This window comes from Lichenostomus cassidix, chromosome 29, assembly GCF_008360975.1.
Source record: "Lichenostomus cassidix isolate B80296 chromosome 29, HeHo_3.0, whole genome shotgun sequence".
NCBI classification, from domain to species: Eukaryota; Metazoa; Chordata; class Aves; order Passeriformes; family Meliphagidae; genus Lichenostomus; species Lichenostomus cassidix.
In genome coordinates, this window is record NC_139509.1 from 2,844,500 (window position 1) to 2,864,488 (window position 19,989).

General features: G+C 56.9%; 2 protein-coding genes across 3 annotated transcripts; both read right to left on the bottom strand.

Annotated features, from left to right (window-relative positions):
• Positions 1-903: 903 nt before the first annotated feature.
• Positions 904-10,054, bottom strand: ACVRL1 (activin A receptor like type 1). The gene is made up of 10 exons (XM_085040994.1): positions 9,779-10,054; positions 6,738-6,808; positions 5,282-5,506; positions 4,814-5,013; positions 4,624-4,723; positions 4,169-4,315; positions 3,812-4,087; positions 3,235-3,432; positions 2,051-2,181; positions 904-1,955 (listed from the first exon to the last, which is right to left on the bottom strand). Exons 2-10 carry the CDS (start codon positions 6,802-6,804, stop codon positions 1,821-1,823), a joined length of 1,479 nt encoding a protein of 492 aa, XP_084897120.1. The 5' UTR covers positions 6,805-6,808; positions 9,779-10,054; the 3' UTR covers positions 904-1,820.
• Positions 10,055-10,216: 162 nt separating this feature from the next.
• ANKRD33 (ankyrin repeat domain 33) lies at positions 10,217-17,348 on the bottom strand. 2 transcript variants are annotated; one of them, XM_085040998.1, is made up of 5 exons: positions 16,877-17,348; positions 15,785-16,101; positions 15,394-15,523; positions 14,559-14,699; positions 10,217-14,009 (listed from the first exon to the last, which is right to left on the bottom strand). In XM_085040998.1, exons 2-5 carry the CDS (start codon positions 16,094-16,096, stop codon positions 13,207-13,209), a joined length of 1,386 nt encoding a protein of 461 aa, XP_084897124.1. In that variant the 5' UTR covers positions 16,097-16,101; positions 16,877-17,348; the 3' UTR covers positions 10,217-13,206. The 2 variants fall into 2 exon arrangements, with proteins under 2 accessions (XP_084897124.1, XP_084897122.1); XM_085040996.1 differs by having other exon boundaries at positions 15,785-16,198; positions 16,877-17,347.
• Positions 17,349-19,989: the final 2,641 nt, after the last annotated feature.

A 19,989-nucleotide genomic window follows, 5' to 3' on the forward strand; every position in this document is an offset into this window, starting at 1 on the left:
GGAATGTGTGTGTGCGATCCTGGGGCAGCTGGTGCATGGTGGGGACTGAGCCATGCCGGGCAGGACACCCCAAACCCCGGGCAGGACACCCCAAACCCCGGGCAGGACACCCAACCCAGAGCTGAGCATCCCACACCCCAGGCAGGGCACCCCAAATCACAGGCTGAGCATCCCAGACCCTGGGTAGAGCATCCCAAACCACAGGCTGAGCACCTCAAACTCCAGATAGGGCACTCCAGACCCCAGGCGGGACACCCAACCCAGAGCTGAGCATCCGACACCCCAGGCAGGGCACCCCAAATCACAGGCTGAGCGCCTCAAACGCCAGGGGTGGCACTCCAGACTCGAAGCAGGGCACCCCAAACGGCAGGCTGAGCACCCCAAACCCCAGGGGGGGCACCCCAGACCTCAGGCTGAGCACCTCAGACTCCAGCTGTGGCACTCCAGACCCCAAGCAGGGCACCCCAAGCCCCAGGGCTGAGCACTTCAAGCCCAGGGCACCCAAAACCCTCTCTACCCTCACGCTCTGCCCAGAGCCAGCAGCTGCCCCTTGCTGCCCAGCTCCTTCCAGTCCCTAACTGGGCACAGACCAAGGCAGCAGCTGCGATGTGCTGAGAACACTTCAGAGCTGAATGCCCTGAAAGGCCACATTATCCCACATCAGCTCTGCTTCCATCCCGGGGGGCTTTGGCCATGCAAACCCCTCAGAGGGGGAGGGCTGGTGGCCATGGCCACCTCATGGGCACAGGGAGAGGGTTGGCACAAGGCTGGAGCCAGGTTTATTATGGGATCCGACGCTGCTGCTGAATACAGGGAGGTGAAGCCATGAATTGAGCTGTCCAGGAATGCCAAGGCCCATCCTGCCGTGGTGCCCAATGCCCAGCATGGGAGGTTTGGCAGCTCTTAGGCGATAAAATAGCTTTACACTTTATTAAATATATTAAATCTTAATAATTAAATAGTTATGTGGCAAAGCTGGTTCTGCTGAATGTCCCATCCTGGTCGTGTCCAAACATCTCCAAGCATGGGGTGGATTTTGGGATGGTGGGGAGCAACATGGGATGAAGCTGGCCGAGCCAAAACACCTCGGAAAACACCAAAATATTGGCAAAGACCAAAAGGGCATTTCTTTGGGAAGGGGATGCTGGCTGCTTGGCAAGGAAGGGTCACCATGGCACCCCGATCTTGGCAGGTCCCTGCGGCGCACGGAATCCTCAGGCCACGCTCGACGCCGGCAGCTCCTCATTCTTGGCATCCCCACAATCCAGGGTGCGGATCTGGCCTGGCCAGGGGGATGCTGCCCTTGGACCATCCTTTCCCAGCGAAACCCTTCCCTCCTTCAGCGAGAGGTGCGCCGGGCACCGCAGCCCCGCCGGGGAATTCCTGCCGCCGCCGAGCCCGCGGCATTGCCGCCGCCAGCGCCGGGCGGGCAGGTCTGGGCAGCTCCGCCGAGCCGCGATAGCGCCGGCGCTGGGTGGCTGCCCCGAGGGCTGGGGGTGTAGCAGAGGATGGTTCTGTCATCGGTGCCCCTCGCCCTGGCATCCAGCCTGGGGGCTCCGAGTGGGCGACCAGCTGCCATCCCCACCGGCACGGCGAGACGCGCCGGTGTCGGGTGACGGATCCAGCGGGTATTTTTGTGGCCGGGTTGAAGATTCCTCCTTTGCTGGGGCTTTTTTTCCCCTATTTTTTTCCGTCTTTGCACATTCAAACGGCTCGAAGGAGGGGTGGGAGAGGCAGGGGCTGTGAGCAAAACCCCTCTGTGACCGGAGCCGTCCCGTCCCCGGTGCAGCCCGTAAGTGGCTCCGGTGTGTTCCCGGCACTCACTGCTCCGCTTTTGGCTTCTCTACGGGGTTGCTCAGCTTCTTCAAAGTCTTTTTAATGCGCAGGGCGGTGAGGCGGGCCGAGGGGCTCTGGTACCAGCACTCCTTCATGATCCTCGCCAGTGCCGACAGAACCTGGGGAGGCACAAAAAGAGGGATAAATGGAAGGGTTTAATGGGAATCAACGGTTCGGCTCGGGCTGGGAGGGTGACCGTCTCCCCGGGACTCACCGAGTCGGAGAAGAGGCGGTTGGGGATCACGGGGGTCTGCTGGTCCACACACACCACCTTCTTCATGTCCTCGAAGCTGGGGTCGCTGGGCACGGCGTCGAAGAAGGGCGGCCGATACTCCTCCACGATGCCTGCAGGAGGGGGTTGGCGTGAGGATGGGGGAGAGCGAGGGGTTCACCCCCCTCCTGCACATCGTGGGGTGTCTGGAGGGTTTGGCACGACCGAGCGGCTCCCTGCCTTGGCGGGATGTGCCTCACCTGAACACAGGGCGTGGTGGGAGCTGGCTCTGGTACCACTGGTGGCTCCAGCACCAACCACAGCCCTGGCACTGGTCCAGCACCAGCCCCACCACAGATATCAGCTCCGGCACCGATATCAGCCCTTGGCACTGTGGCCACCTCCACTCAGCACCTGGTGGTCAGCCTGCCAGCTGGCACAGCTAATCTCTGCTTAATGCCTCCATATGTCCGTGTCCCCGTGGGATTTAATGTCTCTGGGAAGCCATGAGCCCCACCGGCTCCCTGCACCCCAAGGGGTGACCCCCAACCCTCGGGATCCCCTAGAGTTCCCCATCCCCGAGTCCCTGAGACCATCCCGAAGAGAGAGGGATCCTGGAAGGGTTAAACCCAGCCGGTTGAAGGTCATTCCTGCGCATTGCTGGGGTAATTCGAAGTAAATGTGTAATCTGAGGGAGCCCTGGGGCCGTAAATGAGATTATGCCGGCCAGACAGCGCCTGGGGGGACCTCCCGCCTCACCCGCCAACGCCCACCATTTAATTAATGCCTCTAATGGACTTTGCCGTGATGAGCAGCACCGGCCAGGCAGCCCCAATTAGGTTCGTTCCCATCGCGGGGGGATTCTAGCCCTTGCCCCAGTCCCGAGCTCCCGAGCCAAGCCCGGCGGCCGGAGGTCCCGGCCGTGGCCGCTTTCCAGGCAGCACTTGAAGCTGCTTGTTTTCTAATCAGCGCTGAACAAACAAAGCACTGATTGAGTCTAATGGGCCCTTTAATCAGGGAGCCGGGTGCTGACACTAGATTACAGTGTTTATAATTTACAGCTAATCTTCTGGGCGAAGGAAAGGGGAAAAAAAAAAGGCAACAAGAAAAGGAGGGAAGGAGGGAACGGGCGCGGAGCCTCGCGGGGAGCCGGGAGCAAGCGGAGCCGGCGGCCAGGAGATGCTCACCGTTCACCACCGTCCGCCGGGTGATCTCCCAGAGCACCAGCCCGTACGCCCAGATGTCCGTTTTCTTGTAGGACTCGAAGCAGTCGGTGCGGATCTGCTCGCTCAGCACCTCCGGGGCCATGTAGCGCTTGGTGCCCACCCGGGGGTTGTTGCCAATGTCCAGGTAGTCGCTGCCCTGGGAGTGCATGACTGCCAGCCCTGGGGGGACAGATCACGGGGTCATTTGGGATGGGGAAGAGTTTTGAGATTATCAATTCAGCTATAAAATGCTGGCGTACTGGCCCTGGTGAGTGCTGCTGCTGCATCCGTGGGGCTCAACATCCCTGAGGTACCAAAACCCCAGGACAAAATATCCTTGGGGCATCACCACCCTGGGGCATCACACCCCTGGAATATTACATCCCCAGGGTACCACATTCCTGGAGCATCACATCTGTGGGGTTCCACAACCCTGGAGCACCCTGTGCCCTGGATACCTCCTCACTGGGGTACCACACCCCTGGGTATCACAGCCCTGGGGTTTCACATCCCTGAGCACCATGTACCAGGGGTACCACACCCCGCCCCTCCCTCTCACCCAGGTCTGCGATGCAGCACTGCCTGTTGCTTTTCACCAGGATGTTCCTGCTTTTCAGGTCACGGTGGGCGATGGCTGGTTTGCCCTGCGTGCCAAAAATCTCCACATGGAGGTGGACGAGGCCACAGATGATGGAGGAGGCCAAGCCCAGGCAGGTCTCCACGTCCAGGGTTGTCCTCTGCAGGTAGTCATAAAGTGAGCCATTCTCGTGGTAGTGGGTGATGAGCCACAGCTGGGTGCTGGAGTTCCTAGATGTCATGTCAGAGGCTATGAAGCCTGGAGAGGGAGAAAGACCTCAGACCATGGAACCACCACACCTCACCTCCACTTCTCCAGCCCTCCTGGCTCCCCACTCACCCAGGATGTTGTCGTGCCGGAGGAGGACGGTGTTGTAGATCTCTGTCTCACGGAACCACGACTGCTCATCCCGGGAGGAGAAGATCTTCACTGCCACACTCTCCCCGTGCCACACGCCTCGCCACACCTCACCGTAGCGCCCTTTACCTGTCACAGCCATGGCACTGTGTCACTCAGGGCACCCCCAATACCCAGTGTGGTGCACTCAGATCTCATGTGGGAGAGCGATGGAGCAGCACAGGGCGCCTTGACCTTGGCTAACATCCACCCACACACCCAGCTGCTCCCTCCCTCCCCAGTCAGCAGCACAGGGCGAGAACTTGGGGCTGCTATCGGGTTTTGGCTGACACGGTTGTGTCCAACTCCCCTCTTGGGTTTGAAGTTGTGGTTCCACCGCTCAAGCACCAACTGGGGACAATTGGGGCAGCCTCCCCCAAATCAGCCACTCTCCTTACCCACGCACTCCATGAGGGTGATCTGCCGAGCCACCGTTCGCTGGACAAGGAAGGGCAGCCCAGAGCCACTGCCTGTGGTGCAGTCGTCGTTCAGCAGGTCCTGTGCACACAGGGTGGCCATGGGGTCAGCATGGTGGCCACCATCCCCACATCTTGGGGACATTTGGGGTGCCTCAAGGAGCTCACCCACCTCTAAGGTGCTGTCTCCCATCATGGATGCCTTCAGCATGAGGTCTGTGTCACCAAAGTCACTGTGCTTGTGGCGGTGCTGGGCCACCTTCCAGCAGAAGAGTGCTGTCAGTGCCACGAGGACGAGGAGGGCGAGTAGTGGGACGAAGATCATCAGGAGGAGGTTGGGGAGGGAAGATGTCTTTTCCAGGGAGTCTTCTCCTGGTGGGGAAATGGTGGGTGCAAGCATTAGGGTGGAGCTGGGAGGGTAGAGATCTGGGGTTTGGATTTGGACCTGGGGAGAGTGTATTGGGATCAACCCCATGGATGGCAGAACCCAAGAAGGGACACCTGAGGACATCTTGCTGACCCTGTCTCACCCCAGAAAAGGTGGCTCTGTACGTGCTGAATGATGACAGAGACAATCTTGAGACCCAACCACATCTCCAGCCTCTTGGGCAGCTCATCCCCTCTCCCCCACCCCCTGTACCTTGAAGGAAGATCTCCAGCTCGGCGTTGCACATGCGGGAGTTGCAGCACCTCGTGCCGTACTGCTCCGTCACGGGAGTGTGGCAGTGCTCCAGGATGTGCTGGGAGAAGCAGCCGCGGTGCTGGGTGATGATTCCCTCCTCCCTCCTCTTGCTGACGAAGCACACCTTGCCCGTGCAGTTGGGTTGGCTGCAGTGGGGCACATCGCAGGCGCACAGCAACTCCTCTGCGGGCACACGGTGCCATGGGGTCACCCCACTGCCCACCCGGGGGCTTTGGGGGCTTTGGGGACAGGGGCATTGTCCTAAAGACTACAAATTTTGAGATTGGGCAGCCTGGGACCATCATAGAAGGAGGGGGAAGCTGCTGTGAGTTCTTTGTACAGGAAGCCCATCCTGACACCTGGAAAATCACTTGTTTCCAGCTGGGATCCAAATCCAAGCCCTGGACCTGGTTGTCAGCTGTTCCCACACCGCCAAGAGACACTATGGGATGGACTGTGCCTCCAGCCCCAGCAGCTGGGATTAACTGGGATGCACTGGTTTACAACACACAGGTCACATCCTCCCCACAGGATCCCAGGGGAGATCCCACCCGGGAGCCAGGGTGGAAATGAAACCCCCAAACTCAGCCAGTGCATCCCCAGCGGGAGTTCTGGGAGCTGGGTGCCAAATCCAGGGCCTTTCCTGGAGTTTTCCTGACTTCCCCAAAGGCACTTTCCTGCACCATGGTGCTAGAGCGGCTCAGAGAGTGGCCATGCTCCCAAACTCCTAATTTAGCTCTGCCCTTTTGCGCAGAAAATATCCCTCCTGGAATCACTGAGTTCAGCACGAGGGCAGCCAGACATCCGGTGGTGAGCGGACAGTGAGGGGACAGCGAGGGCATGGCTTTGGTGGCCAATACCCCTCCTTTGCCTCCTGTCTTCCTGCCCCAAAGGCTGTCTGGTACCAGAGCCGTGGGGTGGTGGCAGGGCTGGTTTGGGTTTGGTGGCCCCATGGGCAGGACGGGGACTCGGTGGAGACTCATCCCCCAATAAACTCTGCTGCTCCTCACTGGCACAACCACATCATCCTGACCCTCCCTGCAAAAGCACCCAGCCTGGATCTGTCTCCAGGTCACCTGGTGCTCCCCTGGCATGCTGAGCAACTCCTCCTGCTTCCCACCACCACCACCATCATCATCATCATCATCATCATCATCACCCCTGGGAAAACCCACTTTTTCAGTACATGCTGCCAGCCTTTCCCCATCTCCCCTCCGGTGACAGCAAAGCACTTGATCTCCCACAATTAATGAAGCTGAGATCCTCTCTGGGGGATGGGCCGCCATACCAAAGGGGCATAGCACAGTCCCTGAGGAGCCCAGCTTCCTCCCTGGGTTTTATTTTGGGCAGAGAAGCTCCCAAAAAGCCGAGGGCTTATTTTAAGCTGTCGCCACCCCACGGCGTTGGCACTCACCGGCTGCGAAGCTGAGGGACAAAGTCATCAGCGCCAGCACCACTCGGCCACCAGCTCCACACGGCATTGTCCTGGGGAGAGCAGAGGGGTGAGAGGAGCCCCCCGAGGGGTCCATCACCAACCATGGGGGCTTTGGGAAGGAGAGGGCAGGAGGAGACAGAGTGAGGTAGGATGTGCTGCTTCCAAGCGAGTTTGGCTCCGGACATCCTGGGTACAGCCCTTCCTGAGAACAGATCCCGGGACCTCCCAGGCTCGGGGGACCTCCCTGCCATGGCATGGGATGCTTCCCATGGCCCCAGAGTGCTCAGAAATGCACTGCAACCAGGCCTTTGCCGTGTCCATGCAGCCCCAACCTCCTTCCTTTCTCCCAGGGATAAATATCCCAGCATTTCCCGCTGTTCCCATGGCTCCTGCTCTGTAAAACCACTGCCCCCGTGGGCTTGGAAGCTGTGATGATGCCACGGCACTGCTGGAGATTCCAGATTTGGACCATGGGATGGAGCTGAAAGCCCCCACAGCTCACACACCCCCTAGAGCACCGGAGCTGCCGAGTGCTGCTGGCCAAGCAGGGGTGGAACCCTCGGTCCTGGGGGTGCTTTTGTGTGGAGCTTATCAATGACACAAACAGAGGTGCTGGAGCAGCCAAAAATTCCTTGCCGAGCCTTTGGGGGAAGTTTGGCTATTTTTAATCTTCCTTTTTTTTTTCCCCTCGTGAAAAAGATGTTTCTGCCAAGGCAAACACGGCGATCCCCCCGCTGCCCCCCACCTCACTCCGTGGGCTCCCAGCCCCTCCTCAGCTCATTCTTCGTGTTCCCGACATAAACATGCCAAAGGCTCCGTTTCCTGCAATTGAAGAGCCCAGCCCAGGGCTGCTGGGACAGGAATCAAGATTGTTTAGATTCTGGCCTTGATGGGGAAGCGGAGTCACGCAAGCCCGGCCCTCGGGAGAGCACACGGACGTGGCTGACCCCGGCAGGCTCCAGCCGTGCTGTAAATCGGGCTTTTCCTCCCCAAAATAACTCTCTGGGTTGTTGCTCGAGGGGAGGAAACAGTGAGCAGGGTCCTGGGGCTGGAGGGCAGGAGCTGGGGGTTGGTTCTTGGTGTGAGGAGCAATGCCAGGCTGACCCATCTGACCCTCAGCTGGATCAGTTTTGTTTTAAAATCCCAACTGCCCCGGAGCTGGGCTGGAATCCTCTTTGTTTTAAAACCTGAACCCCTCTGGTGCTGTGCTGCTGATTCCCTACTGCCAGGATGCTGCCAAGCACTGCACTTCTTGCAATCCTGAGAGCTCCAAGATGTATAGTTTTAAAGGGAAGCTGAGTCTCCCAGGTGGTGAATTCCCTCCTTGGAGCCACTTCCACAAAATCCTGAGCCGTTAGATGGCTGCAGGATATTTGCCATGAAATACAAAGCAGGCAGGGCCTCACCCAAAACTCCACTGTATATGAAACATCACATGGATTGTTGTTTTTACCAAGAGCAAACCTTAATCCAGAGCCATTCCTGGCATCCCACAGGAAAAACATCCCAGGTTCTTCAGTAATGTGTCAAACCAGTCCTGGGGTATCTGTCCCTGTCCCTTCCTTCCTCCTTTCTCGTCAGGAGCTGCAGCTCACCAGCCCTCCTGACATCCAGAGCATCTTACCCAGCCTGGCTGGCTGCTGTAGTATATTCTTTGGGATTTGCAGCATCAAGAGAAGGAAAAAACCCAAGGGAAACCTCTTGGATGGGATCTGGGTGGGAGCAAGAGGCAGCTGTGCGGCAGCTGGAGGGTCTGGGATCCATGGGGTCGTGGAAAAATCCCCCAGGATCCAACCCCAGGGAAGGGGGATTTCCCCATGGCCCCACAGAGAGAAAAGCAAAGGGAAAATGGAGCAGGAGACTAGAGGAGTTCAGGGAAGGATGGAACAACCCTCGGGATGTGAAGGATGGTCCAGGGATCCCTGCTCTCACCAGGGCAGCCTGGCTGAGCTTCTCAATCCCAGCTTTCCACCTCCCCCTGCGGTTTCTGCTGCTGACAGGGGGTGAAGCCACAGGATGTGGTTCATGACTCAGTTCCCTGTGCCTCCTTTTCACAAGGGGTCACACACAGCCGAGACCCTCGTGCCAGTGCTGTGCCAGCCAGGTGAGCCAGGTGTGTGCCAGCAGCAGGGGTGAAGGATGGCATGGACACCAGAGCAGGAGCTTTGCCACAAATCCCGAGGCTCCAGCCTGCTTTCAGGCACAGGTGGAGGTTTTGCTCTCCCTGGTGTGGGTCCCAGATGGAGCTAAACTGTGTTCACCCTCCAGCACAAGGGCAGGATGGATGCTCAGCTCAGGGAGCTGCACTGCTGGGCTCCACCACACCAGCCCCTCTCAATTATGGGAGTTATCATTCCCTGAACGTGCAACACACAAAGAGAGCAGCAAAATCCACTCAGGTTTACCGTGGTGTGGGGATGGCATTGCCTGAAGCTCCTCGTGCAGAGCAGTGCTGCTGCCCTGGCCTTGCAGAGAGCTTCAGTGCCAGCACTGGGAAAGAGCTCCATGGTGGAGCTCTCCCCAGCTTGGCTTTGGAGATGGGGCCTCTTTAGCAGCCATTTGGGTCTTCCTTGCCCACCCCTGCTCTGAGAGACCTGGAATTTGGCTGTGCAGGAGGGTGAGCATTGAGCTGGCACATTCTGTGGTGTTGGAGCCCACTGCCCACTCCAGCCCTCGCTAGCAGAGCTGTCAACTTTCCCTCATTTTTGTCCATGCCTTTTCGAAATACACCCAAATTCCCCATTTCCCATGTTGATTTCAGCCTTTCCGTTGCAGCTGCTTATTATTTCAGCTCTTCAGCAAGGACCTGGGGAGAGATCCTGCTACTACCACGCTGATGTGAACCCTGATTCACACCCCTGGCCCGAATTCCATCCTCCCTAACCCTGACGTCAACCCCAACATCCCATGGAACATGGAGGAAATGGGGCCAAATCCTGATTTCGGGGTAAACCAGGAGAGAAGCCCTGAGCTCTGTGCAGCCCCAGACCCCATGAGCACACGGCTCTTCCCAAACTCACCTACAGCATCCACGTCCTGCAGAGCCCCCGGCACAGCACGGCCCTGGTGAGGCTCTCCCGGCCGCGATCCCGTGGATCTGGCTCAGCCAGGGCAGCTTTGCTCCGTGCCCTGAGCCCCAGCTCGGAGGATCTTCATGGATCTGCTCCCCTCCCGCCACCCATCCTGTCACCGTGGGGGTGACAGTCACAGCCGTGCCGTCCCGGCTGCGGGGATGTCACCCAGCCCGGCCTGGCTGCAGGGGCTCAGCTTGGCGACCCCGCTGTCCGACGCAGCCGCTTGGCAGCTGCTCTGTGGTCTGGATGTGGGAGAAGTCAAAAAAATGTTTCTTATTACTGCCTCTTCCTGCCTGGCTTCTCTCCACCACTCCCAGCTAATAAAGCATTTCCTATTGCTGAGCACACAGCCACGACCAGCCTCCCTTCCTCCCGCTCACCGGGCCCCAGCTCCATCCTGGTTGCTTTGCCTCGCCTGTAACTCCCTCCTCGTCCTTCACTGAGTGCTTTTTCCCACCGAATTTCCCAGTTTTCACACCAAACCCTGTCCCATGGTATGGACACGGCCATTGCCACTTCATCCTGAGCATCCCAAGGTCTTTAGCAGGAGCACAGCTGGTTGCTTTGACAGGGATGGGGATGGGAATGTTCTAGAGAGATGCTGTGGGAATGACCTTGACCTGCTTGGCCACCCTTCCTGCCCCAGCCCTCATGGGGATGGAGCACCACGACAGAGCCGAGGGGCTCCCTGGTTATTCCATGCTGGAATAACAATCCCTGGGTGCAGTGCTTGGAGGGAATAATGTCACTCTGGGTGTGACACTGAACGGTGGCACCGATGGAGATGTGGAGCCCTGGCTGTGGGCATGGAGCAGGGCAAGGGGCTTTGCTCAGTGCCTGTCACTGGCACTGTCCCGCTGTTCCCACACCGTGCCGGGGTGGCACTGGGATGCTGTCGGCAGAGCTGTTCCCACGGCCCAGGCTGGGCACTTCCCACTCCCCCAGCACACACGGGACCGTGGGCAGCGGAAGCACCGCTTCCCGTTTTGCCACTTTCAGGGCTGTTTTTTTGCACACCCCGATCTCAGCTGCTTCTCCCCGCTCCCTCCAGTGCTATCCCAAGCCCCATCCCTGCCTTTCTGCTCCCGCGGCACGGTGACTCGATCCCGCACTGCTGCCTCTCTCTTAACGAGGCGCCAGGGCCTGATTTACCTCCCCGTTGCCATTGCATCACCAGCCCCAATTGCATCACGAACCCACCCGGAGCCGGGGCACAGCGGCGGCAGAGCTTTGAGTCTCGCCAGCCGCCTCGCCCCGCTATCGGCCGCGATCTAGGAAGTTCAAACAAACAAAAGCACAAAACCAGGATAAAACATGAAGGACCTTCCCGCGTGACTTTGCCCGTGCGGGACCGGGAGCTTTGCTGAAGCGGTGCGGGGGAAACGGGCAGTTTCCATCAGATAGGAGCTGCCCGGGAGGAAGCTGATGCTTTGCAGACATCTTATCACCATGACCATCTTTGCTCCGGCAGGCGGGTCTCGGTGATCCGGCCGGATTGGCCCCTCCCGGGATTATTCCTGGATGGTTCTTGCATCCCTTCCATGGGAGCAGACACAGGGCATCCTGCTTCTACGGCTGCCGGAGTTATTCTGGGCAGGCGAGCAAGGGCTGGTGCTGGCTGGTTTGATTCCTGAAATTCCATCTTTCGAATGGGCCAACTTCCTTTGAAAATCATAATCATCACTGGGGGGATAAACACTTGCTTAAAAACTTCTAAAAGTTCCTAAATCCTAATCCTGGGCGACTCGAAGGGCAGAGATGGGCTGCAGCCTTGGGCCCAGCTGTAGCTCTGGCACTGTCACCGTGGGAAAGTGAATTCCTCCAGAGTGGCATTGACTGTAGAGGTGTGTGATGGGCAAATCAAACCCACCGCAGGCTCCTGGCTCAGTTCCAGTCCTTGTCTGGGGCACACAGGGTCAGTCAGTGGGGCTGGGCAGCACCCAACAGCACCGTGACCCACAGTCCCATGCCAGCCCTGGCACAACCTCCTGTCACCCCCTGAAGCCAAAGCAAGTCTTGCTTCCATCATCCAGGTGCTCATCGCTCTGGTTTCATCCTGCAGAAGGGAAAGGGCATCCCTGGGCCACAGCTGGACCACAGCTGGACCCTCCCCAGGTGCATTCAGCTATCCCTTGGGGTCTCACTGAGCCAAACCCTGATGGCAGAGGGGGATCAGGGGCTGTCTCTCCCCTCCCCCTGCGTGGCAGGAGCCAGGCTGGCACGGCTCATGCCACGGCTGCTCCATGTGCCGCCCGCCCCCGGCTCATCTGCGAGCCGCAGGGAGCTGGCGAAGCAGGGCAGCCACGTGCCGGGGAGCCCGGGAGAGCCAAGGCATGGAGGGGAACAGACGGGGAGGCTGCAGCTCCTTCCCCAGGAGAATGTTTCCCTGCCTGCAGCGCAGCCCAAACCTCCCAGTGCCCCGCAAAGGGCAGAGCTGCAGCCTCAAAGTGGGGAGTGAGGACTCCTGTCCCCCTAAAAAGGGAGTGGTGCAGGGAGGGAGCTCCACACCTGGCCAAGGATTATTTGTTGCATGGACAACTTCTGCTCTGAGCACTTTGACATTGCCCATTGCCCTCCTGGAGTCAAACTCTGCCCGTGCTGCAGGAGCCCAGCAGCCCAGCTGCACATTCCTACAGCCTGGGATGGAGCTGGATTGAAGAGGATCTTGGAAAATGGGAACACCAGCACCCTGCTGCTGCAGCCCTGGCAATGCTGGAGTTCTGATGGACAGCTGGAATGGAGCCCACGAGTACCCCAAGTTTAATTTCCAGCCTGTGCCTGGCAGTTGGAGCTCCTTCCACAGCATGGAGCTGCTTCCCTGTGCTGAGCCTCAGTGTATCCATCCATCACACAGGAGTGGGGAATGTCACCGAGGATGTGACAGGGTGGCCAGGGGACATTGGAAGCAAAGGGGGAGCATTCCTGCCAGCCCCACAGCAACCCTGAGCTTTATTCATGGCATCATTCCTGTTAACATGGCAACCACTTCCATTTTAATTTTCCTCAGCCACATTCCAACGTGTGCTGCAGAATCAAGAGCTTGGGAAGATCAAAGAGGCAAAAAAAAAAGAAAAAGAAAAAGGAAAACATAGGAAGGACTTGTGTCACAGTCCTGCTCCCTGGCATTCTTGGAGCTTGGTCCAGGGTCTCAGCACATAAGTGCCCAGCATGACCAGTACCATGCCAGGATGGCCACCCTTGGGGTGGAGAGGACAAGAGGCCAGGCAGGGGCCTGGGAACCTTTGGGGACATTTCAGCTGGGTGTGTATGCCCACATCATCCTCCTCCCACGGACATTCCCATCCCACTGGGAAGAAAACCAGCAGGTCCAAGGGGACAGCAAGAACCTTGTCCTCACCCTGACACCTCCTGCCTTAGCCTTTCTTTTTCTTTTTCTTCTTCTTGTCCTTATCCTTGTCCTTGTCCTTGTCCTTCTCCTTGCCCTTGCCCTCCTGGGCTGCTCTCTTCTCCTCCTTCAGCGCCTTGTACCTCCACTGAGGTGGCTGCAGGAGGTCCTTGTCCTTCACACGCGGCTTCCTCTCGCCAGCAGCCGAGCCAGTGGCTTTGCTCACTTTGATTTTTGGGATGGGCTCCCCGGGGAAGATGCTGTTCCCACGCCGCAGCCACAGCGGCAGGAATCTCAGGAAGCGGCTGGGCGGCTGGCGGGGTGGCAGCAGCCGGACCTCGGACATGGCTTGGCCATTGCAGGATGACCCCGCGGTGCTGGGGCGTGAGGAGGCTTCTGACTCGTCATCTGGATCTGGAACGTGCTGCCCGAGGATCTCCGGCACGGACAGCCTGCGCTTGCCCACCTCGGGTGGGCTGTCGGGGCAGATGGTTTGGCAAGCAGTGGCCACGAAGGGGCTGGCAAGGGATGTGGTCATCCTCACCATGTGGTCCATCACACCGTCCTCCTCGGGATTGCGGGGGATGTTGAAGGTGAATATGGATCGGATCTTCTCCGACAGCCTCTTGCTCCTGGATTTGGGGCTCAGGGCTTTGGCCACCAGCTCGGCCAGTGCCGGCCACTCGGGCTGGTATTGGGTGCCAAACTGCTCGGCCCGCGGGCGCCGCAGGAGGGTCCGGATGCGCACGGTGGTCTCGAAGCGGCCAGTGAAAGTCGCCCATTCCCTGGCTGTCTTCCCCTTCACAGTGTCCACTGCTTGTAGGTCAGCTCCTGGAGACACCACATCCCCATCACCATGACATCACCACAACATCCCCATGACATCACATCCCCATCACCATGACATCACGATGACATCATCACGACATCGCCACAACATCACCACAACATCCCCATCACCACATCACCACGACATCACCACGACAGCCCCATCAACACTACATCACCATCACCGTGACATCACCACGACATCCAAGTCACCACGACACCACCATGACATCACCACAACACTCCCATGACATCACCATGACATCCCCATCACCACAACATCACAATGACATCCCCATCACCACATCACCATCTCCATGATATCACCACGACATCCCCACGACATCACCACAACATCCCCATCACCACGACATCACATCCCTGTCACCACCACATCACCACGATGTCCCCATCACCATGACATCACCACGACATCACATTCCCTTCACCACATCACCATGACATCCCCGCGACATCCCCACGACATGCCACCCCGAGCAGCAGTGCCACCCCTCCCCAGACACCCCAGAGTTGCCCTGGGGCGACGCTCACCTGCCAGGAGCAGGGCGGTGACGCAATCCTCCCTGCCCTGCACCGCTGCCTTCATCAAGGCCGTCAGACCCCGGGGGTCTCGCTGGTCCACCTCGAGCGCCGGGTAGTAGTTGAGGAGGTAGTTGACAATGGTGATGTGTCCTTAACAGCCAGAGAGAAGCTGCGTTAGAGTTCCGACAGTTAACGGGGACAATGGCTGGCGCCTGGTGGACAAAGGGTTTAGCAGCTGCATTCCGTGAGGATGGGGATGAAGAAGCTTGGAGGGATTGGGATTGAGAGGGTTTGGGTTTATTTTGGTTTGGCCATGGAGGGAGCAGCACTGGTGAACCAGCTGCTTTAGTGGAAAACACAGAAAAGAGTCCAAAAATGAAAAAAACGCCATAAAATCATGAATTCCAGCAAGGATACAATGGGAATCAAAGGTGATCCCCACTCCTTGTCTTTCTCCTTCCCCTCCTGGTAAATCAGGGAGAGGGAGCCAGACTGGCAAAGAAAACCATCGTGGCTGGAGGTTTGGGCTCTACAGAGAGCCCTTTTGGCAGGTAAATCCCTGTGACTCCCAGAGCTTTCCTGGAGCACCTGGGGCACCTCCAGCCCAGCTCTGCCACTCCACACAACCCATTTGAGAGAGCATCACTGTAGGAATCTCCATTTAACATCAGTTCTAAAGCAGTGCTGAGGTGAACCACAGATGTAGCTGATGTCACCGATCCCTTGGGACCATGGCTTTCACAAGAGGTCATTTTAGGGTTTTTGGGGGAAGCACAGGGGGTCACATCCCTCCTTGAGGGGTGTCACCAGTGCTGCCTGTGCCGAGGCCGGGCGCAGCGCTGACCTGCCTGGGCAGCCATCATGAGGGCTGTGTTCCCGTCATTGTCCTGCTGGTTGACGTTGATGTAGGGACATTTCCGCAGCAGTGGCACGATGTCCACAAAGCCCTTGGAGCAGGAGACCATCAGCGCGTTCTGGAGAGGGAACAACGCTCAGCACCAGCTCTGCACCACGGTGCTCCCATGGTTCTTCCAAACTGTCCCCCCAGCCAAACCAGGAGGACAGGACAGACAAGGCTCTGCTCCAAGGATGGAATCAATCCTAGGAGAACCATTCCACCCAGGCTTCTCCCTCCTGCCCCACCTGTTTTAGCCTTCAGGATTTGCCTCTTCCTGGAAAATCCTCTTTCTGCTCCGCAGGGTGCACACCCTGCACACCCCACCCCAGCCACTCACCCTCCCGTTGATGTCCAGCTCAGTGGCCTCACTCCGGGTCACCCCTCGCTCCAGCCTCTCCCACACCAGCTTGGCATCATTCCTGGCACAGCACTGGTACAGACTGAGGCCCCCAGCACCGTCAGCCTCCGGGGACACCTCATAGCAAGGATAGACAGAGTCATCGGAGAAGATGCTGCTGCTGTCCGAGGGCTCCGAGCTTTCTGACGACGTCTCCTCTTCCTCCTCCTCATAGTGCAGCTCCGGGTCGGAGGCATCCAGGCTGGAAGTGGAAGCTGCAGCATCTTCTCCTCCACTGCAGGCATCTGTCATCCGGCCTGGGCGGGGGGAGCGAGCCCAGCTTGGCGCCGCGCCCTGCCTGGGGCCAGGAGCCTCTCCCGGGTGGACGAGGGGCACTCGGGACTGTCACTCCCCCTGTGCAGACACAGAGTAGGCGTGGGAACCATGTGGGCTCAGCATCCCTTATCCCACTGGGAAGCCTGGGCTGCCTCCAGACCTCTAGCACAGCCCAGCAATCCTGGTTCCATCCTCTGCCCCCTGCAAACCTTCCCATGGGGGTGTCTGGGTGCTGTGGCACCCCAAGAGGGGAGCAGACCCCGTGGAACAGTGGGAAAAACGGGGAATCCTTGGGAATTTGGGAGGTGGATAAGTGTCCCACTGTCCAGGTGTTGAATCCAGGTGGGAGGTGAGATTGGGAATGGCTCCAGAGCTGTGGAGATGCTGATCAGGGAAACAAACAGCTGGGCTGCTGTGCAAAGCACCAGGAGGAAGGACAAATCCACCCCAAAGTGCCACACACGGGGTCTGAGCCCTTCCCAGCCGCCCTCCCCATTTATCCAGGGCACATCCCAGCAGATGAAAAGACTTTTCCCAGTGGAGCAGCAGCCAGGAACAGCTCCTGGCTCCCCCAGGACAGCCCTGGAACAGAGGGATGAGCTGAGCCTGGCAGAAGGAATTAAACCCTTCTAAGCAGAAGCCAACAATTAATTGACGGGTGCCATGAAAGGAGGAAAGCCCTCAAAATTCCACTAAACTTTCCCACCCCTTAGGTGCTCCCAAGCAGGCTCCGGGGATGGAGGATGATCTGCTCACCTTGATCTTTCCTGGGGTTGCTCAGATCTGCCCCGTGGGTTCCTCTTCAGCTGGGCAGCATCCTGGCCAGAACCAGGAGGGAAAACTCATCAAGAGACTACGGAATATCCCTCTGCACCCTTCGCAGGGAAAAAGGTTTGTGCTCTGTGGCTGAGGTGGCCTTTTGGCACCAAAGCTGTGACAACCTGCACGTTGACGTGGGCTCAGCTACCCAAGAGATCTTAAATTAAACTGTTGCTTAAAATGGCTCCATCCACCCTGAGCAGGATCAGGACAGGATTTAGTGTCTTTAGCTGAGGAGCTGCTGGGAGTCCTGGGCTGTATTTTTATACCTGTCTCGCTTTGATGTGACGGTGCTGCCTGAGCAATCCCCCCGGCTCAGCTGAAACGCCAAAAACCTTCCACCTGACTTTCTATCCAGGTGAATTGGCTGAGCGGATAAATCTGGGAAGCTGCTGCTGCACTCGAGAGCTTGAGCACCTGAGCTGAGCAGGTGCATTTAATATACTCTGTGATTTTCCCTTGAAAGGCGCCTTGGAATTTCCATCCCTCCTGCTCCCCTGGGAATGCATTCCAAAGCTCTCAGGGGCTCAGCCTTAGCCCAGGAGTTGCAAAAATCATTCCCCAAATTCCACATGAAGCCTGACTGTTCTCTTATTTTCATCTTTAAAGGTGGTTTTGGTTTTTTTTTGGGGGGGGGTTGTTTTGTTTTTTTAATTGTTGTTGTTGTTGTTTGTATGTGGTTGATAGATTTTTATGTGTTTCATGAAGTTCAAGGGCCATCTGGACTGTGAGATCTGGGAAAGGGCATTTCTAGCCCCTGGATCAGCTTTTTTCTTGCCAGAAAGGCGGGAGTTTGGTGCCAAGGCAAATCGTGGGAGGCCACGTTTCCCATTTTCAGCAACCACTGAGGCAAAGTCCCAAAAGACACTTTGCTGCATCCTTGAACACAAAAATATGGATGAGATGAAGGATTCCAGCTGTTTCCTCTGTGCTGGGAAGCACAAGCTGGGAATCCCCACGCTGAATATAAGGATCCTTGTGCTGCAAGTCCAGATCCTGATGCTGAATGTCCAAATCCCAGACACAGCGTGGCCATCACGGTGTCACCCCGGTGTGACACCTCCTGCCACCTTCTTGCTCTGCCTTATCTCAGGGGAGGACGGGGAGCAGATTTAGGGCTTAAGGAGTCATCCTGGGAGTCCTGTGCTGTAATCTGCTGCCTGGAACGACCAGGAGGCTCTGAGGCAGTTATGTAAGGACAGAGCTGGGTGCTGAGATGGGTGCCCAGGTGGGTGGCAGGGTGGGTGGCAGCAGAGAAAGGTGTTGATGGTTTTCCCTCAACACCAGGAAGCCCCTCATCCCCACCTGAAACACTGGGAGTAACTGTTTTCAGTCCTATGGGAAAGAAAGGTCATTCTCCTACAGGAGCCCATGGCCAAAATTTAAATGTCAACTCCAAAATTCAATACATCCAAGGATTGCTCCTAGACAAAATGCACCAGAACAACAAAGACCCTAATCCCCTAAAAATAAACTTAAAACTCTAAGCCTAGCCCAAACTGCAACCTTGTAAAACTAAACTTAACCCTAATACTAACCCTAGCCCTAAACACTAGACCTAAACTAGCCCTAATCAAATCTGTAACCCTAACCACTAAACCTAAATTAAGCCAAATCATACCCAAAATTGAAAATGAAATACCCATAATATCATCACATAACCTTAAGATAACCTTACACCCTAAACCTAACACTAACCCATGAGCAGAAACCTAACCCTAAAACCTAACTCTGAAGCTAAAACAAAACTACCCCAAAAAACCCTAAATCTAACCCAAAAGAAAAGCCCAACAATAATCCCAACAAAATCTCTAACCCTATATCCTAATCCAAACCCAAACCCATAACGATAAAGCTAAAACATAAAAGCCAAACCAAAACCAAACCCAATCCCCAACCATAACCCTAACCAAACACCTAACCCGAACTCTTGACCCTGAAGATAAACCTAACGATAATCCTAACAAAATCCCTAACCATAAATCCTAATCCAAACCCAAACACATAGCACGAGAGCTGAAACATAAACCCATAACGAAATCAAAACCAATCCCTAACCATAACTCTTACCAAGCACTTTCCCCTAACCCTAACCCTGTCCCTATTGCTATCCCAAATCATGAAATTGACCCTAACCTCTAACCCTAACCCTAACCCTAACCCTAACCCTAACCTCCAACCCTAATACTTACCCTAACCTCTAACCCCAACCCTAACCACCAGGAGCCCAAGGCCAACCAGAACTTGATCCTGGCAGCTTTCATCTTGGGGCAATCCTTGGACTTTTGCAACTTTAGGAGCCAAAATCCTACATTCCGCCCCAGGCGTCTGTCAGCAAACATTTTTTCTATTTCTTTCCCACAGGAAGAAAAGCCCAAAGCCCCAATATTTTGGGGGCAGATGAGAGGCAAACCCCACAAGGCCAAGGCCAGTTAGACCTGTCAGTCCTGGCACCTTTCACCTGGGAGCAATCCTGGAATTTTTGCAGTTTTTGGAGGCATATTTCCACATTCGACTGCTGGTACTTGGCTTGGGAAGATGGCTTTCTTCCACAGGAAGGAAATTCCAGCACCCAGTGTCTCTGGGAGGACTGGGAGGTTCAGATCCATTGGTCCTGGCAGCTTTTGTCTGGGAGCAATCCTCAAATGTTGCAGTTTAGGAGGCGGAATTCTGTTCACAACTCCAGGTACTTGGGCACGAAGGAGGGATTCATTCCACAAAAAGGAAAGCCTGCCAACCCAGTGTCTTGGGGGCAGCTGAGAGGTGACTCCCAGGAGCCCCAGGCCAGCCAGACCCATCGGCCCTGGCAGATTTCCTGTGGCAGCAATCCTCAAACATTTGTAATTTTAGGAGGCAGAATCCCACTCTCCTGCACAAGTGCCCTGCTGCCCATGCCAGCTCAATCCCACAGGAGGGAAAGCTGCCACCCCACTGCCTCTGGGCAAGATTGGAGGTGACCCTGGGGAGTTCAAGGCCAGCCAGACCTGTTGGTCCTGAAAGCTCTCATCTGGGAGCAATCCTGGGACATTTTTAGGAGGCAGAATCCCACT